The sequence below is a fragment of the Larimichthys crocea genome, unplaced genomic scaffold (assembly GCF_000972845.2).
Source record: "Larimichthys crocea isolate SSNF unplaced genomic scaffold, L_crocea_2.0 scaffold319, whole genome shotgun sequence".
In the NCBI taxonomy this organism is placed as follows: Eukaryota; Metazoa; Chordata; class Actinopteri; family Sciaenidae; genus Larimichthys; species Larimichthys crocea.
Window position 1 is genome coordinate 798,576 of NW_020854203.1, and position 21,222 is coordinate 819,797.

A 21,222-nucleotide genomic window follows, 5' to 3' on the forward strand; every position below is an offset into this window, starting at 1 on the left:
TCTGACGAAAGGTCTCCACTTGTTTGCTGGGTGGGGGGCAGCATTTTTTTTTTTTTATTCCTCATGTCCATTTTTAGGTTTAGTTTGATAAGAAGCGATTTAGAAATGTGTCAGCAGATAGACAGGGCAGGTCATTTTTGTGTTGAATAGACACGGTAAAAGAGCGGTTGACCTCTAACCAAAATAGAACCTTATAAAAACATCAATTTTCTTCAGCCTGACACTAAAATTTTTTTATTTTAGAACACAACAATCAGATTCTCCCCAGCAGCGACATCTCTTCCTTTGAACTATTTCTTGAACTATTTCTCTCTTTGTGATTCTGACATGGAATTCGGCTTTTAAAAATAACCTCCAAATAGCCTCCATTATCGTAGAAGCTTTTCACCTGAGCGCTTGTCCAAATTATTAGGACAAGTCTTTGTACAGAGGAGGTCATTTGTCTTTTTCAAGCGTGTGCCTAAATTTAGCCAACTGGGTCTCGCCTTCCAGAAAACAGCTGCATTCAACTACGGCTTCTTTTTGCATGTGAGAGTCAGCCGACAAACCAAACAAGCGAACAAAAGAAGATTGTATTTTCAGGTGAGTGCGGACAATCTCTCAGCAGACACAGTCCTGCCATAAGGAATGTGTCTGCTGCTTTATGATTTAGGTCAGAGTCTGGGAGTAAAGTCCACTCAGGTGTGCTTACCCAACATTCCATCTGGCCTTTTGACCCTTAAGTTAAATGAACCAGGTCATGTGAGCCTATAAATAAATAAGTATATAGTGTAATATTATTATGCAGATTTTTGTCACACTATAAATGTGAGGAAATGAACCCGGCTCGATGTTTACGATCAGCAGACTGTGTCGTGCTCATGTGTGAGGTACCTTACCATTCAGTGGGTGTGTGGTTGCTGGTGTAATCCCGCAGAATTACAGTAAAGGAGAGGAAGGCGAGCGTTGGGATTACCACCGGGATTAAGACATGAGGTGTCTGCCCCAGCAGATGCTGCCAGCTACTGTGTGGGAATCAGTTCAAGATTTAACACACAACAACTAAAAGTAAAAAAAAATAAAAAAAATAAATGTCCCTAAATGAAAAATGTCAAATATGACAGCTGCCATATGAAACCAGACTGATTGGGATCTACAAATGTATTCTTATATGTTTATTTTGGCATATTCTGAGCTGTGTATGTTGCAACTATGGATTGTGATAAACGCGGTGTCCTCCAAGCAGGAAACAACAGCTTTTGGTTGAGGTGTGAGCCAAATAAAAATGGATTTCCTGCCAAAGCCAGTTGCAGTGCAGCTAAATGTGATGTGACAGAAGGGAAGTATATCTGCTGCATGTCTGAAGGCACGTGATACAGTACACGTACTTTTTCCAATAATCAAAATGCTTAAATCCTACCTTGTGGATACAGCCCAAGCCCTGCACCAATCACCCCTATGTCACCATCTAGTGGAAATAATCTGACTGAATGAAAATGCAATCAAACAGCACACATTTGAATGTTTGAAACTGCTCAATGAGGACAACTGCTAAACACAATGAGGTAAGGATGTATTGTCTCTTCAGTTGTCACACGTTTTTGCCTGTTCTGTGAACATGTCGGGCACATGGAGCTGCTAGAAGCATAAAATGCTTTATGTTTAGTTTGAAGTCAAATAAACTTATGATCATGTTAGTTACATTATATAACTGTTCCGATTTAGGCTTAGGGTTAACTTTAGGGTTAGGCTTAGGAAGAGCGAATGGAGGTGCACGGTCCATCCCCCAGAAGTTCCACCCTGAAGCCACCCTGATTCCAGTTCCAGTTCCGGTTCCGTCTCTGTCAGACAGTCCACTTTCCATCAAAGGGCATGATGGCCAAACTTTCCTAAAAGCAATCAAAATCCTGGAGCCTTTCCTCACTTTCCAAAAAATATTTTCTGAAACAATTCCACACTTTTGATATATAAAATCCAACAAAGAATAGAACAAATTTAATAAAACAAAATAGTGTGCCTCTTAGGGTTAGGGTTTGGCATGAGCAGCTTCTGTTGAGGGTATTTCAACTTATTTTGTATAAAATATATTTTGTTACATTCTTAATCCTAATTTAATTGTTATAATTGATAAATGATAATTGTGTTCCCTGCTTATTAGTGTAAAAACAAACAAACAGTGGAACTCTACAGTCTACACTATATATGTCTATATGAATTTAATGTGACAGTTAAGATGGTAACCTGGTAACTAGAACAGAAAAAAAACAAGCATAATATGCTCTGAATAATAACCAGATGTCGCTGGAACAGAAAGGTGCTGTCCTCTGTTAATAAGACTGAACATCCTGTCCACTCTATGTTTGAAATAATGTCTCCTGGATGACACTATTGACAAGCTTTTGGTGAATAAAGATATAGTCCTTTGCACCATGTATAATTAATGTAATTAACAGGCAGCACATCAACAATGACATTTACTGTTACGGGACCCTTAAATAAGGAGGACCGGATTCAAAGTGTCAAAGTTTAAGTTTAATTTATTGTTCTTGTACAAGAGGAGCGTTTCACAGTGCGACACACAAAAGGGGTTACAGAGAAAAAGGCTCCCTGAGGAGCTCTGACAGTTGGTTCTTATACAGTCGATAATGGGCTGTCTCAACCCCTGTAAATTGTTAACAGACAATTGGCATATATAGCATCTAAATGTTTTTCTTTTCCCTTAATCAGTATTCAGCATATCCCCAATCTAGATCTCACCTCTGTGACCTGTCCCTGGCCCTCATTCTATTCTGGAATTTATATATTAACCTGAACTTTACCTTACCCTGCCAGACTCAGGAAAACAGCAATAAAGGGAAATGCCTTCAAGACATGTAATAAATAGGAACACACACACATATCATATAATTTAGAACATCCAAATAGCAGTGTAATCCTAATTTTTTATAACATTTACACTCTTCAGTTTTATTATGACACTAAATAGTTCAGTCAACCCGATGAGCAGGAAATCTGTAATAATGGATGACGACAACACGCCGGTTGTTTTCCCTTCTTCTTTTCTAAGCAGTGCAGAGGTGTTCACGTGCGGTGGGTGCAACTGCCACCTCCACATTTATGCTATGTACAGCGAGCGAGGAAGGATCCTCCGTCACATCCTTATAAATTCCTGCTGTAAAGCCGATGTCTAATTTAAGTTACAATCTGTGGGTGTCATTCCATCTTAGGCTCAGCTGCGCAACAGAAGCAAAATGATTCATTATTGTCACCTCATGTGTGACACACTTTACTGACGGGCATGAAGCAGTCTAGCATTTTTATTTTCTGTGTGACATCTGCGTCAATAAATTACAAAAAAAAAGAAGAAATTCTCAAAATGTGGGTCACAAAGTAGTGAACTCCAGAAGAAATCGATGCAAGTCTTACGTGTGTACGTGAAAATGGATTGTGCTGTAACACGTCAAGCACTCACTGTTGCTCCATTAAGTATAAATTTGCATATATACAGTATGTAGGCGTGTGCATTGGTGGCCTACATGCTTAAACCTGAGTTAGCAGCAGGTTATATTACCCCGTGCCTTATCAAGAGATTCACCTGTTCATGATGCCCTTTAGTTTTACACGCACGCACACACACACACACACACACACACACACACACAAACACACACTTCCTGCAGGGTGTGTCGAACAGATACTTTAGGGAAATGAGTCACAGAGGCCCCTTATCCTCATACAACTTTCCAATTATGAAAATTCCCAAGAGGGAAGCTTTTATGGGAGATGCTTTTATAAGAATCTGCTCTGCTCATATTCTGATGAACTGCAGGGTGTAACATTTTTATATGAATACACTGAAACTCAAACTGGATGCATTTTCTCACATATCTCCAGTGTCATGCAGATATTTTTTTTACTTTTATTTAACCAGGTCTTTTATTTACATAGGACAGCAGATGATACTTCAGAGAAATGAGTCATTGAGGCCGGTGTCATCCTCATACAGGTTTCTGATTATGAAATGTCCCAAGAGGGATGTTTTTGTAAGAGATGCTTTCATACTCAGACGCTGCCCTCGTTTATGGCTGCAGATCTAGTGATACATGTAACACTTTTAGATGTGTGACCAGGACAAAGTAGTGTGACTAATGAGCCTCAAAGCTGGACTAAAGGTTCCTCACAAAAAATGCTACAGAATGCAGAGACGTGGATTTTGACTTTGGATGGAATTTTTTTTATTGTACACTAGTTGTCTAAAAAACACAATTGTAAGAGTTTAAGACAATGTATTTATGATAACAATAAAAGCATAAACATACGTGCCAAATCTGGAAGCCAACCTGCCAAGGATGCTGAAAAAAAAAGATCAAAATCTACAGCAAAAAAAAAACACTTAAGATGTGGGAAACAGATGGCAAGAAGGGTTACCTGAGCACTACAAGGATACCGACACACGGCCACACACTGTCTGTCACCTAAACGCTGTAAGAGCACAGAAAAACCACAAACGTAAAAAACAGCACATAGTTAAAATAGCACTCCATGACATGCAGTGACGGGTTGAGGGGCACGTACCCTACACCCCCTGTCTGTCTGGAATAAACAGTAAGAAAAATATGTGGGATGAGGGTGAATTACAAAAGAGAAAACACAAAAACATTAGCCGCTTTCTGAAGAGTGACAGGAAATGTGGGGAGAGAGAGATGGGGAATGATATATGGGAAAGAGCCACAGGTCGAATTCAAACCCTGGGCTGCTGCAGCAAGGACTGAGCCTTTGCACATGGGGTGGCTGCTCTACTAACTGAGCAAATCACCACCCCAGGACAATCCTGAGTTAGTGAGTAATACTGATATATATATAACCTCTTAATACAGCAATGGTTTCTAGGTATGTGTGTCTGCCAGTGAGGGAGGTAAAAAGAGTGGCGCTTCCTAGGAGGGGGACACCTGAGGTGGTGGCATTACCAATAAGCCTTTCACATATGAATACATTTTATTGTCAGTTGTTGTACCCGGGTTTCCTAAATATAAAACTACTGTACTGTCTCAACCTCTCTTCAAATAAAGTCAAGAAGAATGGAACACAATGTTAAAAATTACAAAAATCCAACAACCGATTTCCAGAAAGAGTGTCACTGTTACTTTGGATAATCCACAGAGCTAACTGTTACAGCTATCATAAGATATCTGCTGATTTCATTCTGCCAAAGAAATAGTTTCCATGAAAACTGTGAGGATTATCCAAAGTAAACAGGACTGTGTTGGAAAGAAATAAATACATTTCCCAAAGTGTTGATTGGAGTCAGCAGAGACTTTGATTGAAGATTTCAAGTGCTTTGTCCTCAAAAGGAGGCTGAAAGAATTAAACTATATGGCACCACATGATAACCTCAAAAGGGTCAGAGGTTATACTCTTGTGTCTTAAAGGTCTTTCAAGCAGGATGACCCTTTGATGACTGTAAAGTCTCAGCAGCGATTCAAAAGACAAAACAGGAACTGTTCTGGTAATTTTCTGCCTGCTGAGTGATGCTCAAGTGCTTTCAATCTCTGGCCTGTTGTGCAAGAAGATGGATAAATGTGACTTCAAAATAGAATTAAATCATTTGCTGCTTGGCCTGTGTTCAGCAGAGAGAAGAGTGAGGGGAGAATTGTAAAGTGAATTCTTAGATTAGATTTCAGTGGAGTGCTAAAGTGTTTCCAGGAGTCGTTTGAGGAAAAGTCTCAGATTGATCATTCTTGGTATTCATGATTATTCGTGTTCAGCTTGAATCATTTCCAGATGAGATCAGCTTCCCCGAACGTTACTGGTCCATTGTGGAACAGGCTGACCAATGCATGAGTTGACCATTAGGGCCAACATAAGCCTGACACAGAGCCATTGTCAACAGGCTTGGAAAGAGAAGATCAGTGTCTGACATTCAAGGATATCCATGAGAAGATACAGGGACCTGAAAGGAAAATAACAGGTTAATTGGTGACTCTAAATTGTCTGTAGGTGTGAATGTGAGGGTGAATGGTTGTTTGTCTCTATGTACCCTGTGATGAACTGGCGACTTGTCCAGGGTGTACCCCGCATTTAGCCCTAAGTCAGCTGGGATGAACTCCAGCTCCACTGTAACCCTGATGTGGATAAGCGGTTACAGATAATGGCTAGATGGATGGACTGGTTTACTAGTTAATGTCTGCTTATCATATGGTAAAAGGGTTTGTTTCTATCTGTACACAGCCACAGCAAATTACTCATATTTCCGTTTTATTCTTGTTATTTCATATTAATTCCCATAAATTCCAAAGAGTTCCCATGATTGTAAAACTGTCAAAGAAATCAATCAAATCAAACTGCACTTAACTGTAAACTTAAAGACAAATAAACAAGAGAATTAAATACTTTCTTTTTTGTTTTTCAAGATGTTCCTGTACAATGTACACATCTGAATGAATCCGAACCTACTTCCAGTTCATTCACATAATCAGCTTTGGTTTCTATCTGTAAGTAGCCCCTCTGTTTACACAGTGGCTCGCCTTGTAGCATCTATCAACAACCCCCCCTAAAAATGCTGTATTGGGCATAGTGACATCTTAGTCACCAGTAACCAGGACACAGGTCTTGTGACTAGACTGCCTAATTCTGGAAGGTGGATTTGGAGGCACTAAACAAACCCCAGATCAGGACCCCATTTACTAACTGAATGTCTTTAACACTGAGGAGGATATTAATTGCCATGGATGAAATAAGTTACACTACTTTAAGGTTTTTGTGGTCACGCTGTGTAGAGTGAGGTGTTGAGTGCTTTTCTTAAACAGGAACAGAGCTCTGTTGGCTTTGTATGCTAATATATCTAAACATCTAAGTATGTCCTCAGGGCTTATCCCTGTTTGTCAATTGTTAAGTCCGCCTCTGGGAGCAGCATCCAGCCTCCAGTTCTTGTGAAACGATCCAGTTTCGTGGGCTGGGTCCTGTGAAGATCCCCATGTCTAAATTGGGTCACAGCTACAGTATCTGAATGGCAACCCAAACTTTGTTTCAAATCTATAAATGTGGAACCAAAGCTTCTTTTTTCTGTTTATTTCTGCTCAGTCTGAACTGTGATGTATGAATCCACCTTTTTTTTTATTCAACAACCCCAAAAGCAGACATGAAAAACTGCTTATATAAAGCATTACATAAAACAATGAATCAATCCCACAGGCGGAACCAAGAGTTAACCTGGGGACAAAGTGCTAATTCTTGTCAGACAGAACTCGAAGGTCTCTCTGATTTCACCTGCAAGAATCCTACAGTCATGTCACGTCTGAAACCTTGATAAAAAAAAACAAAAACAGAAAAAACAATAACTATGAGCTTGTTTTGATCAAACTCACATCATCCACTCTGCTGACTGAGAGGTTATACAATATCATTGCGTTATATAAGTGAGCCACATAACCGGCCAATGGGAGGCCGCCTCGCGCGTCACGTGACGCGTTGCGTCCGCTTCGGTGAATCGTTCATGAAATCCAAAGAAGCAACAACCTCTAGCTGCCGAGGCTAGCTGGCTAGGGACCAATATGCTGTACCCCGGCGACTGCTTTGTTTTTATCGGGATTTTCTCGTCTTATAAGAAGAGGACATGACATCCGAGTTCTGGAAATATACGGGTTCGGGGATATCGGGTTGAAAAAGAGTTGGTTTGTTGACTTCGACGAGCGGCAAAGCTCGTGGTTAACCCGCTGTAACGTTAGCTTAGCTCTCGGCTTTGAGTGTAGCCGGGGTCTCTTACATAAAAACACAGACCGGTCAGCTGTGCTTCACTGGACGAAACACGGGCTTTTTGGGGGGGTTTGTAGCCAATTTATCCTCGACTTTTATGCACTGTAAACTATTTCCGAAACCCCGAACTCGCTCTTTGTTTGGGTCCATACAGTATCTTTAACGACGAGTTAGTTTGAGAGGCCAAATTGAAATTAAGCTTCTTACTCGCTTAGCACGGACGGCTTTACCCACTGGCACCGGTCTAAACATAAAGATACCGCGGGATAATTTAGTTTTTTTTGTTTTGGTTTTTTAAAGCGACATCTTTTAAAAGTTTCCATTTGTAGCAGAGAGACGTCACACCGCCTCCGTGTTGTTAAGGAGGTGACGACGCGTAGTAAACACCGAGCCGGTGACAGCACGTCCGGTGGGGGCTTTATTAGAGGAAAGGCTATAGCTGACACTTTATGGGAGTGAGACACGGACCAGCAGTGTTAAACAGACGGCGTGTTTTGTAGGGGGTCGAGGTCTAATGACTCGGAATGAGTCCTAACCTACTTCCAATGGGCGGCAGTGAGAGACGGGCACGATGTTGGTCTGACAACAAGACGTTAAGTTAGCCCAACTCTGGACTATGATTTCTGAACAGCGTGGGGAGTTAGGTCTGCGTCTGCCAGACTACCAGTGAACCTCCTCTCCTCGCCGTCTGTCTGTTTTTTTCCCTTTTTGGAAGAAGAAGAAGATGGAGACGGGAGTAAGGTCTCACCAGGGCGAGCTGTTCGTCCACCCGCTCTCCAACCCCGGGGCTACGGGCATCTGCCCCGAAATGCTGGAGGTGGCCGAGGAGTGCAGCAGGGCCGGGGACTTTAGCCTGGCTGCGGAGATCTACAGCTCCCAGCTCGCAGACCTCCAGCAGCCGGACAGGGGCTTGTGTCTGAGAAAGGCCGACTCTCTGGCTCGCGCCGGGCGGGTGTCCGAGGCGCTGGACTCGTACTGCACGGCGGCGAGCCTGGGCAAGCTGCGCCCGGAGGAGCTGACCCTGCTGGTGGAAACCATCGCCCGGACTCTCCGCGAGAAAGAGCTGGGCATCCTCGGACAGGGCAAAGGCAGCGGCAGCAGCAGCAGCGGGGAAGACGGGGCTGGAAGTGACGGAGAGTGCTGCGAGGATGAAGAGCTGGACCTGTTCTCCTGTCGCCTCTGCAAGTGTCTGCTCCACGAGCCCACCACCGCGGAGTGTGGACACACTTTCTGCAAACGCTGCCTGGAGGAGGACTCCGTCAGAGAGTGTGTGCACTGCAAACAGAAGCTGAGCAGCAGAGACGGACTGCCAAACGGCCGCAGGTTAAACGTGGTGCTCAGCGGCCTGCTGGATAAACTATTCGCCACTGAGAGCCAAGCGAGGAGGCTGTGGGTGGAGGGAGAGGTTTTGTGGAAGAACCAGAGCCTGCCTGAGGCCCTGGAGAAGTACAACGCAGCGGTGGATTTAGGTAAGAGAGCCTCATGTGTGTGACTGAAGGTATTTCTGTCTTTTAATATGGCACTTTTCATCCAAACTGTGGCGTTTTCCAAAGGTGACCTACTTTTTTTTTTACGCTTGTTACCCAGTGTCACCGACAGGCGGCGCCACGCGTGCCCATGTCCACTGCACCGAGGTCAGGCATTATATGATGCACCGCACCTCATTACCTAAGCACCACAGATAGTGATCAGAACATACCCACAGCGGGGTCTGTGCCTCAGCTGTGCAGGGCTGTGGACAGACACCCTCACAGAGGAGGACTGCATGTGTAGCCCCCCCGTCCCCTTTTTGTTACAGTTCCTACATTTTGCAAATCAGTACAATTATTTGTTTGCATAACACATTCTTACATTCCTCAGCTGTGACAGACTGTTTTGGACTTAAGCCTCAACCCCTCCCCTCGCTGCTGGTGTTTCATAAGCTGGCAGTTTATGATGTGTTGGATAACATTCAGAGAAAAAAAAAGTAATGGAGACAAGCTAACTGTTGCTATTCTACTTAAAAGTTTGTCTTTAACGTGCTTCATCTCTGCTTTTGTCTGTCCTCCCAAAGCCGCTGAGCCAAAATCCATAAAGTCCTCCTCTGTTGACACGTTATATAAAGGCTATAATTTGCGGTCAGAGGCAAGTCTCATGTTGCACAGTTTGAATCCTCACAGAAAGTTGAACCTACCCTTTCTCCACCTCTGGCCTACATGTCACGTATTAAATCAGTTTCCTGTGTGTCCTTTAATAGCTTCACATGTGAAACAAGGGATTGACACCTCCGGCTGTCTCAGGTGTTCATCCACGGCTAAGTTAAAGAGATCGACTAAAACGAGAGACGGAAGTGTCAAACGGACCCACTGCTCCTACTGTTTCTCATTCGGAGCCCTGGCACGGCTTCGTTTCAGACGTCTCTCTCCGTGAATCAATGTTGATTCATGCCTTCTGTTTTGTGAAGGACTTCGGGTGACGGGAAGAAAGAGTGCCTTCACAGCTTTGTCACTGCCAGTCAATGTTTCCCCAACAAATCCAGCAGGAGGCCTTCTGGTATCCGCGAAGCAGGATGAGCGTAATGGGCTCATGATGTCAGCGCATGTGCAGCTGTTCTCCAACCTGTGCCTTTTAGGCAAATGCTTTTTGCCTCTTTGCGGTCGTTCTCGTGCGACAGACGTGTCTCGTGCACAACATCGGAAGAGATGTGAAGATATGTGGTTTGATCTGTTTGTGTGGGAGAGCAAAATAAAGTACCGGGGGCAAGTTCTAACAAATGAAACACACACTCACACACAGTTTTTAATTAGTTTAATTTCATTTAAAGGGGGAAAAGCTGAAAAATCAAACCAAATGAAGAGTTAATGGTTCTCCTTCTTGCATATCTTGCCTGTCATCTTATGCAAGTGTATGTTGTAGAGAAGCTATGAGGATGTAGGTCATCCACCTTCTCTGTTAAAGCAAAACCCCGCCGGTGCAACTACATTCCCTCTTTACTACCTCTGTCTTCAAGGAGCGCCACAGTCAGATGAGTCAGCCGTGCCGTGCCTCGCCCAAGAGATCAGCTCAGCGACGTGCAGCCGAGACACTCGGGGACGGATCTGAGCGATGCCCACCTGTTGGGATTCGCCGAGCGTTTCGAGCGTTGGCAAAACAACGCCGGTGTTACTTTACCGCGCCGCTCGTGAAAGCCAGGAATACATCTCACTCTCATAACTGCACAACTGTTTTGCATGAGCTCACAGGCCCCCAGTGTTTCTGTAAAGGGGATGTGGAGTCACAGTGCTGCGTCCATCAAAGTAATCCTCTGTGTGGAACAGGTTTTAAAAAAAAATACCATGTATTAGATTATGGCTATTGAAGCGAAATATGACTGTAAGTGTGCACCAATATGTTTTCTAAGTCTTAGTGAATATCTGACAGTATCCCACTCAAAAAACAAGCCAGTAAATATGCAGCAGTCAGCATTGTGAACTAATAAGGCTGAAATCTTTACATTGCCTTCATGTGTCCTGGTGACAGCAAATAGAGTGATATCCTTTTCATTTTGCAACAACACAGACAGAATATGTTCGTGGGTGTCGAATGTATGTTTGTGGTAATGGTCGTATGACACATGCCACATGTGTCACCCAGATGTGACCTGGCAACGTCGGTAGATTTTACAGCAGCCAGAATGTTTACGAGGTTCACGACATACCAGCGCAGCCTCCGCAACGTCGATATTTGCATATCTTCAGTTGTCTGTCTCACGCAAAGCTGCACTCATTCTTTACAGGTGTTATAGACTCTGCTTCGTGTGGTGGAAGAACAGGTGCTGCTGTCTGAGTTCAGAGCGCTGTTGTCAGCAGACTGACTAGAAGGGTTACAGCGTTCAAATGTCAGAATGAAATAAATATGCCTATGGAAATGTAAACTCAGTGAATGAGGCTATACATATAAATGTAAGTGAGGTAAGCCACTCTGTTGGCTGAATGCCTCTGTGGTTGTTGTAGTTCTTATTGGAAACAGGAAGATACTTAGCTGTCCCTTTGTTAAATTCATTCACGTTACAGTGTCAAAAACCGTGTCTGTATTGAAGTGCCTGACCTGAGCCTCTGTTGGTCACAGGTCGTGTTCAGTCTTCATGTAAATAATATGATATGTTCAAATACAGAATAGCTCATAAATAAATGTAGGTTATTTTAAATAAAATATTTCTTAAGATAAAAACACTCGACCCATATCAACATGTATTTAGAATTGAATTTCCTCATTTATTTCATAGACATATCTATTCTATATTTAATACTGGCAAAAATAGCATTCTAAACAAACAAATGTGTCTTCATGCAGTGCTTCTAAAATAACAAATAGTAACTGAAGTGATGGTAGCCTGGATTCTCCAGGCCTAATGCTCCAAAGCTTTCTTCCTGCTGTGTCACACAAAGGCTGCTTAACGTTTGCTCACAGACAACATTCAGGATATGTGTATCTGTGCCGGTCCTGCTGCTCGTGTCTGTGCTCAAGTCTCTTCAGCTTCTGTTCAGGTTTTGGGAAGATCGGAGAGCCAGTCTTTTTGGTTTTTGGGTAAATCTATAAGAGTCACCAACTTCTCGAACTGGAAGGAAACAGCATGTTAAAGTGTACTGTGTTTGGATATTTGGAGATCCTATATGATATAAATCTGTGAGTTAACAGACTCAGACAATGTGTCAATCAAAAAAGAATCTCTGAGCATCTACAGATCTTTGCTCCTGGTGCAAATGTAAAATAGTGTTCAATAATCATGTGCATTTATACGCAAAACAAAACCATGGAAGACATCCAAACCGTTTACAACAGCCTTTATTTTCTTTCTGAATAAACAGTGAGGCGGGTTTGTGTATGTGCACACTGGAGGAGTTTGCTTTCAAAATGTTTAAAGTGACGCCTTGTCCTGCAAAATGAACAGCACTACCAAAATAAACTTTAACTTTATCACAGGTATCTGCTTGACACGATGTTATCAGACTGCAGCTTCTTGGTTCCAGGAAAGAATGATGGTAGTCAGGATTGGAAAAGAGTTGACTCCGGGTACATAAAGTACTTGTTTATACAGTTATTAGTTAGGTGTGTCATCTGAGAAAAACCTGTTTGTTAATGTGGCCATGAAATGACTGTTAACATGTGCCCTCGGACTCTTACTTATTAACCCTGCATAAGTTAGACAGCATTGTCGCACATGAAATAGGTCTCATGTCACATGTTATATGGTTGCCCTACTTCTGTTAGACCTAGAAAAAACAGTCCATCCCCCCAAGGCCTATCCACTGACCTCATGGTGTGTGTGTGGGTGTATCTGTTTATGTTTCCCCGTGGTGTACAGTGCCCTCTTCAGGCAGACTGCTGTATCAGCGGGCTGAGTTGCACATGGAGATGAGGAACTTCAGTCAGGCAGTGCAGGACGCCAGCAGCCTCTGTAGGATCAAACCTCTCTGGACGAAGGTGAGACACAAGTCTGTGCTGGATCTGCAGGGCTCAGCTCGTCACAAATGATTCTCATTTCACTCGGACGTGACGTGTTGATGAGAACAGATGAGAACAGATGAAAACACGTCGAAGGGGTTTGAGTTAATCACACTGTTTTTGTTTTCTTTGTCCCAGGCTCACTGTCTGAAAGCCACGGCGCTGAGTAAAGCAGGCCGGAATGACGAGGCCCTACAGGAATACTTTCTGTGTGTGGCCCTAAAGCCAGACTGGACCAAAGTCAAACTGGAGGCTCAGAAGGTAAGATCAAGAAACCTCTTCTTCAAAATTAAAAAACGCTTCTAACATCTTGTTTTGAAACAAGATGAAATGCTAATGTGCCCGTAAAACCTTTTTTAATGGAAATGACGGCAGTCCAAACCATGCTAAAACCAAACTGTTCCCCCACAGTGATGTAATGCAGCCAGAGATCGTAAAGGGAACGAACTCTGTAAAATGGCTGTGAAAAATTGGGTTGAAGAATAGCTTTGTGCATTTTTCTAATGCAAAATGCTGAAAATTGCTGCTGCAGCATCATTTTTCCATCTCACAACTCATCAGCGTTGATGCCGTCGCTCTCAGTTTTCCTGTCCACATGATACAGGGACGGGGAAACTTCCTCTCATCTCTCTGTTTGCATCCTAATTATTAATCACATGCCTTGTTTTTGTTTTTGTCCTGCAGGTCCTCAGCGAGCTGTTCTCTTCTGTGTTTGAGAACGAGGACCTGCCGACGCCGCTGCACCCGCTGCAGGGGGGATTGACCACCCGCCTCATCAAACCCCCTGCTTTGCTCAGGTCCCTGAGGCCACTCACGCAGAGACCCGGATCCTCCTCACAGGTTACTGCACACAAACAAACGCACCCAGGTCAACGGGAAGAGACATTTCCATTTAAAAAGAAAAACTATAGCACTGAATTGATAAGCAGTTCACGTGTGAGCACCCATTATTGAGCTGCTGACAGGACTATGCTTCACCTGCTGCTTTATTAACAGTTACCCCCCGCTATCTGAACACTTTGTCTTCCTTCCACTGACTCGTTTGACATGTCAGCAAGTTCATCAGGGAATTGATTATTGTCTCTTGACACACTAAGTCTCAACAGATAACTGTGTTGATCTGCAGTTTAATTAATTACCACAGACTGCTAAAACAGCAAATACATAAAGAACATGAATACATCAAAGTCAGTCAAAACAAGTAGAATGAAATACACACAGGGTCCCTCTTAGGTCCAGGAATAGTCAGAGTGTGTTTCCACACCATTCGTGTTGACGTTTTGAATGAAGGTGCGTCAGAGCAGCGTGGCTGTCAATATGATCATCTCTTCATAATTGTTCAGCTCACTAATCTCCGTCTCTCCGTCTGTGTCTGTTCAGGACTCAGAGTTCAGCGTGACTAAAAGCTTTCCAGTGGACGACTCATCCTCCAGACTGTCTGCTCCCTGTCCCAGTAAATCGGACCACGCCGCAGGGGAGGACAGCACCAAGAGTCTAGCTGGCGTTCTGGCTGCGCTGCCGGCGCCCCCTGGTGGCATCAAGAGGAAACACAGTGGAGACGGACCCTCGGCAATCTTTGGCCCTCCTGCCAAACTGCTCAGACCTGGTAAGAGAATTACAAAATAAGCTGAGTCACTGTTGACTCAGATGAAAGTACCACAACACAAAGTATTTATAACAGTCTAAACCTGCGGTCTGCTTCTCTGCAGCTGAACCAGTTAAACAACTTTAACCAGCCAGAGAATAGACGACTGAAGTTTATATATATAGTACTTGGAGAGCCATTGCACAACTTTCACAGCTCCTTTTTTGTATAATGAATACCCTGAACATGCACTGAAACGTGAATCCTGATGTCGTGATGTTTGGTACAGACGAGGCAAGCGGCATCCAGAAGGCCACGGTGTGTGGAGGGAGGGTGGTCGCTGCTGAGCTGATGGACAGCGGGGACATGGAGTGTTCACTCTGCATGAGGTGACTTCACACGGCCTAACATCCCTACACAAACATGTACTCAAATGTGTTTGCCACAGTTAAGGCCAGAAATATTGACTCTTTTTGTCATCTTTCCTCCAGATTGTTCTATGAGCCGGTGGCCACTCCCTGTGGTCACACTTTCTGTCTCAGATGCCTGGAGCGCTGCCTGGACCACAACTCCAACTGCCCCCTGTGCAAGGAGAATCTGTCCGAGGTACACATATATGTTATTAAGCCAAAATATGGTCTCACCACTTCACTTAAAAGGAAATAACATAGTCAGTGATGTGACTTCTGTGTAGTTTGTATTTATTCTGTAGCCCCAGTGATAAATGGAATACTTATTGTGTTTATGTGTGTTATCTTTACAGTATCTGGCTACTAGGGGCTACAACAAGACCCTGCTGATGGAAGAAGTGCTGCAGCGTTACCTAGGAGACGAGCTGATGGAGAGGAAGAAAATCCATGAAGAGGAGATGAAGGAGCTCTCCAAGTCAGTTATTTAGCATTTACATCTGAATACTCTGGTCACGGGATCATGAATATGTGCAAATAGAGAAGTTACAGACGTATTCTCCTTACAAAAGGAATGATACAGAGTCAGATGAACGTGGAATAGCAAATAATGTTTGTTTGCTTTCATTCTGCCCACTTTAATTTGCTTTGCTTGTTGATATTGAACAGTCATCTCTAAAACAACATTGTCTTCGCTGTGTCTCGTGTAGCCTGAACCAGGAAGTCCCCATCTTCGTGTGCACCATGGCCTTCCCCACCATCCCCTGCCCGCTGCACGTGTTTGAGCCCCGCTACCGCCTCATGATCCGCCGCTCCATGGAGACGGGCACCAAGCAGTTCGGCATGTGCATAGCAGACGAACTCAAAGGCTTTGCAGACTACGGCTGCATGCTGCGGGTGAGTGTTTACCTAGAGCTGGCACAGAGTGTCTTCTTCAGGCCGATTAGATAAAGACACCTTTAGTGGTATCGAGCTACAAGTGTGGATCCCTCTTCATGTTTTCAGCCCTGTCTTCTGGATGTGTGCGATTACTGTGCATGGTCCCTTTTCCCCCTCACTGTCACTCAAATAACAGACTTGTAAACTGTCTTTCAGGTACGGGACGTGAAGTTCTTTCCAGATGGCCGTTCGGTGGTTGACACCATCGGCGTGTCGCGGTTCAAGGTCCTCAGCCACGGCCAGAGAGACGGCTACAACACCGCCAAGATCGAGTATCTGGAAGACAAGAAGGTGAGCCGTGAGGAAGTCTGCGTGGGCGTGATGTGTGTCACAGCATGCCATTACAGATACTTTCCATCATGCTGCTGCCAAGCAAATGTCACACAAAGTAGAGCTCGGTTTAATTTTTTTGCCTCGGGCAGCTCTGTGACAGCTGAGCACTGCGCCACTGGCAAACCCAGTCTTCCCAGAGGCAAACGATCCATCCTCTACCTGCACCAAAAAACTAAAAAAATGAACTCTCTCCATCTAATCAGGTGGAGGCGGAGGAGCTGGTGGAGCTTCTGAAGATGCACGACTCTGTGTATGAACAGGCCAACAGCTGGTTCACCTCACTGAAAGACAACATGAAGAGCCAGATCCTCAGCCACTTTGGACACCTTCCCAGCAAAGACCCCGACCCTCAGGTACGACAACACACATTTTTGTAGTTTTTGTAGTAAATCTCTGTCCACTTGTTTGCATCTAAAAAGAGCCAAATGATGAGAGTAGTGAGAGGAAAACCTGCTTTGTATCATACGGGAGAGCAGACTCGTGGGTTGGAGTGATACCTTGGAACAAGATGAATCTCTGGCTGTCAGAAGTCGCCTCTCTACAGTGTTTGCAAGCAGTCACTTATTTATGCGTGCAGCAACATCGCTGTTCTTTTTTAAAATCAGGTTCCAAAGTCCAATCCTCTCTTTTTTTTTAGCTCTTGTACGCAGGGTCATTAGACTCAGTGCATCTTTGATCATCTAAAGTTTGAATTCAGACCAATTTTGGCATTGTGACAACATTTTTTCCCTAGTTATTTGAGTGGAGGTAGTGGTAGTGGTATTAGTGGTTGGCCAAAAAAAGGCAGCTTCACATGTTTATGTTTTAACATGGGGGCCTATGGAGACTGACTTGTTCTGTATCCAGCCTCAAGTGGCCGTTTGAGGAACTGCAGTTTTTGGTACTCACACTGCCTTCAGAGTCTGAAAGAATAAACAGCTGATGGTAGCCACACTGAGCTGAGCACGGAAAAGAAACATGTGGTCATAAATACACACAACCATTCTGTAGCCCTGTTAAAGGTATATCTGTTTTCTCTCCTGTAGGCCAGTCCAAGTGGTCCAGCCTGGTGCTGGTGGCTGCTCGCTGTCCTTCCGTTGGAGAACCGAGCCCAGCTCACTATCTTGGCCATGACTTCCCTCAAGGACCGCCTCATCGCCATCCGCAGGGTGCTCATCTTCGTAACGCGCAAGAGGCCGCGGTAATTGCCCAGCCACTGGAGTGGGAGACGGATTGGAAACCGCTCGGGGCTTCTATGCAGTTCAGCAATTGGTTCATTCATTTGTTGGGTCGTTCATTACTCCATCCGGCCACTCGCTGACTGATTCATTGACTCATACATATATGATATATGTGTGCGTGTCTGTTTACTCATCCGTTTACTTGTCCATTCTTACAATAGCTCATTCACTGAGATGCTCATGAACTCTCCTCGCGTCATGCAGCGTTTCTGAGCGCCCACGTCAGTTCTGTCGAGAGCGTCAGGTGGGCCGGGGGGGGCTGGCTTAAGGATATTCCTGGTTTTCTCCTCTGTCTGTCCATCCGCCCGCCCCACCTGCATCTTAGATGAATTAAGCTACAGCACATCTCTGAACGAGTGACCTCTCACCTCTCGCTCTCCGTCGGGGCAGAGGTAAAAAGCAGTCAGGCCAAGCTGTTTCACTTCCGTTTAAGTCACACCCGAGTATTTCGCCAGACACTCTGTGAGGAAGGAACAAAAAGCTGTTATCACAAAAAGCAGCAGCGTGAGCAGAAAGGTTCAAGAGGAAGTCACTTTTCCTACAGACACTAAGCAGTATTTCATACAAGCTGAAACAGACGTTGGCCTGCCACAGAGCCGTGACGCCAACGTGTCTGCGACTGTGACCATACAGGTACAATCACAGTGACACTTCTCTCACTGAAATATGAAGCAAAACAAAAACACTAGGCGTGACGACCACACACAAAAGTGAATGTACTGGTCTGGCTGTAGTATGCAGATGTTTTTGTTACATCATTTTTTTTTCTCTGCTACATTTACAGAATCCGTTTGGTGCGTTGCACATGAGGTCAGATTCCTGCATGTGTACGCACGACAGCTGCTTCACTCAATCTTACTGAGCCAAAATTCATGTGCAAAAACCTAGAGCTTTCTATCTGTTGCCTCAGCCCGCCGGTGGGCACATACCTCAGACTGTCTTGATAGAAAGTAAATGGGCACCGTGAGAGTTGTTGTGGTGTGTGTGTGGGAGCAAGTGCAACTCCTCAACAACACGCTCCACTTGTATTTCGATAGGAGATATTTGAGTATAAGTTGGGCTCTCTCACGTTTTCTAGTTGCATTTTTGAAACTGCAGATGCAGACTCATCCTCCGGATACGGTCCATCTGGAACTTTGTCCTATTGTAGCATATCTCTGGGACTTTAAAGACTTAGTTACAGGGGTTGATTGTGTATTTATATGTATATCAGTGTAACTGAGGCCTTTGTAATGATTTATTTAAAGAACGTTTCACCATCTCGCTCTCTTCTTTCTTTTGTTCACTCTCTGTCTTTCTCAGTACATTTACATGCACACTAATGCAATTACAGTGCTTAAAGTTGTCCCTTGGTGTTTTCCAACACCCCAACGATAGAAAAATCTAAGTTTATGGTCAACGTTTCTCGAGAAAACCACACTGTGTTTATGCTTGAGCTCTTCCTCATGCAACATTTGCAATCAGGGTATATTCTTGAAGCTGCATTGTCGCCCCTACTGGTGCGATGCCGTGTCTCTTGGCATTCAGCTGTTGCTCCATTGAAAAGGTTGAAACTGTCAGCAGGAATGTGTCACATTAGAACTAGTAGAGGTCTACAGGACACTAAAATTGGTTTGATACAATAAAAACCCAAATTTACATGATGATTATGTTAAAGGTCTCACATGGATTTTTTGTCCACTAGTAGCGCAATGTTTTTATGAATGGGTCCCTGTTTTGTTTGCATGGTGTGACCTGATGTGGGCCCCTGCTGATGGTTTCAAGTTCAACTGATCAACAGCTGGTTGCTGTAACACGTTAAAAAAAAAAAAACACGTAGCTGGCAAATTTCAGGGAAGATGTAATGTAAATATGGATATTAACAATGCAGGTTTGAAAATATTCAGCTTTGCTAATGTTTTCCTGAGGAATCTGTTTTGTTTCAACGAGAAACTTTGAAGGTAAACTGGAGTATGTTTTGTTTACAATAGAACTCAGCAGTATCTTCAGTGGCAAAGGAAGCGATGGTTTAAAATGAACTCAGCAAGCCATCGAGTATCATTACAAGTGGCGTTCTGCTCAACTTGAAGCTCGTCGGGTTGTTTTCACATGACAGCTGTTGTTGTAATTGTATTCTCAGTGTGTTTGTGTGTGTGTGTGTGTAAATGCCCTGTAATTCTGTCCTTCCAAATGTTTGTGACTCCACTGCAGTTTCTTGCTCCCTTTAAGGGGGCGGGGTTCACAACGTGCTGCATTTCCCTGGTATATTTGTAAAGGGAGATCTTATACCTATTTTTTATTGCAAATAAAAAAAAAACACCTTCAGTTCTGTCTCTTCCTTGTGTTTTATAGCAGCTGTTTCATATAGCTGTTCCATAAGGGAAAAGTCAAATATATGATGAGTCATTGTGAGTCTAAATTGAATTACATAAAAGTTCCCATACAGCATCTAACCTCCTATTTATCTGACTCATGTTCACAGCTGAATGTTATTAAGTGGATGCTTGTGAACTCTCAAGCAGGCACAAGCAACTTTCTTCAGCTGACATACTGATAGCTTAGCGTGCTACTCATCAATATCTTGTTCTGAACTGATCCAGTGGAGAATAAGACCATGCCGCTCACCAGAGGTGTGGCATCAAGTGGCATGACTTGGACAAAATTCAGCTTTACAAGTTTGAAGATTTTGGGCTGGACAAAATCAAAAAAGACTTGCAACTTGACATGGACTAACACCAGTGACTTGCAACTTCATGATGACTTGATACCTTCCCATCAGGCCAAAAATTAAAAAGCATGCCATGAATCTGTTCATTTCCCGAATCAACTAATGTTAACCAAGTGGCAGCCTCTGTGGTTATGAAGTGAAGCCTATGCTTAGTGCCCAAAACTGCAGTTCCTCAACAGCCACTTGAGCCTGGCTACAGTATGATTCAGTCTCCATAAGTCCCCATGTTAAAATGTCCAACGTCCACAGCAGAAATAAACATGTTTACAGCCTGGTACAAAAAGTCTCTATAGCTAATTTCCCCATTCATGACAACTGTACTGATGGTGACTTTTTTTTTTTTATAATACTCACCAGTTCAAATTATATTAAAGCGTAAAGTTACGCAGAAATAATGGCCACTTTGAAGGACAAGTAGGTGCTGTGGTCAAAGGAATGTAACTTGCTCAAGAGCACCCTGGCAGCTCTGGGAGCCTTATTAGCCTTAGGGTTTACTTTCTTCTTTAAGAATGAAAGCATCCTCCCTCTTCCTCCATCCTTGGTTTCCCTCCCACCTACCAACCAATCAATCTAGCTGCATAACAGGCTGGTTCAACCTTCCGGTCACTGTCAGTTCGTTCAGTTCATTTTTGATTTTGTCATTAATAAAAGTCTCCAAGTGCTCCACAAAAAACCCCTGTGCCATCCTCCTGCCATGGCCAGCTATGGGATTCTATCTACCAACCCCACACCACCCCACCATGAGAGAGAGGCTGACCGTAATGATGGAAAATCTTTAATACTTTTAATAATTAACTTTTGTGTTTTTTTTGTTTGTTTTTTTAAATCAAATACATC

At 43.7% G+C, this 21,222-nt stretch overlaps 1 protein-coding gene across 1 annotated transcript; it reads left to right on the top strand.

Moving 5' to 3' along the window:
- Nucleotides 1-7,408: 7,408 nt before the first annotated feature.
- On the top strand, nt 7,409-19,982 carry lonrf2 (LON peptidase N-terminal domain and ring finger 2). The gene is made up of 12 exons (XM_010729912.3): nt 7,409-9,200; nt 13,055-13,173; nt 13,333-13,455; nt 13,879-14,034; nt 14,575-14,800; nt 15,069-15,168; nt 15,271-15,385; nt 15,543-15,664; nt 15,897-16,083; nt 16,282-16,416; nt 16,662-16,811; nt 17,484-19,982. Exons 1-12 carry the CDS (start codon nt 8,456-8,458, stop codon nt 17,640-17,642), a joined length of 2,337 nt encoding a protein of 778 aa, XP_010728214.1. The 5' UTR covers nt 7,409-8,455; the 3' UTR covers nt 17,643-19,982.
- The last annotated feature ends 1,240 nt before the right edge of the window (nt 19,983-21,222 follow it).

Bases quoted from the DNA above. Each gene is read 5' to 3' on its own strand.
- lonrf2 (XM_010729912.3), top strand. From the start codon at position 8,456: ATGGAGACGGGAGTAAGGTCTCACCAGGGCGAGCTGTTCGTCCACCCG. The intron at 14,801-15,068 runs GTAAGAGAATTA...TGTTTGGTACAG, and splicing joins TGCCAAACTGCTCAGACCTG to ACGAGGCAAGCGGCATCCAG. The intron at 15,386-15,542 runs GTACACATATAT...TTATCTTTACAG, and splicing joins GCAAGGAGAATCTGTCCGAG to TATCTGGCTACTAGGGGCTA.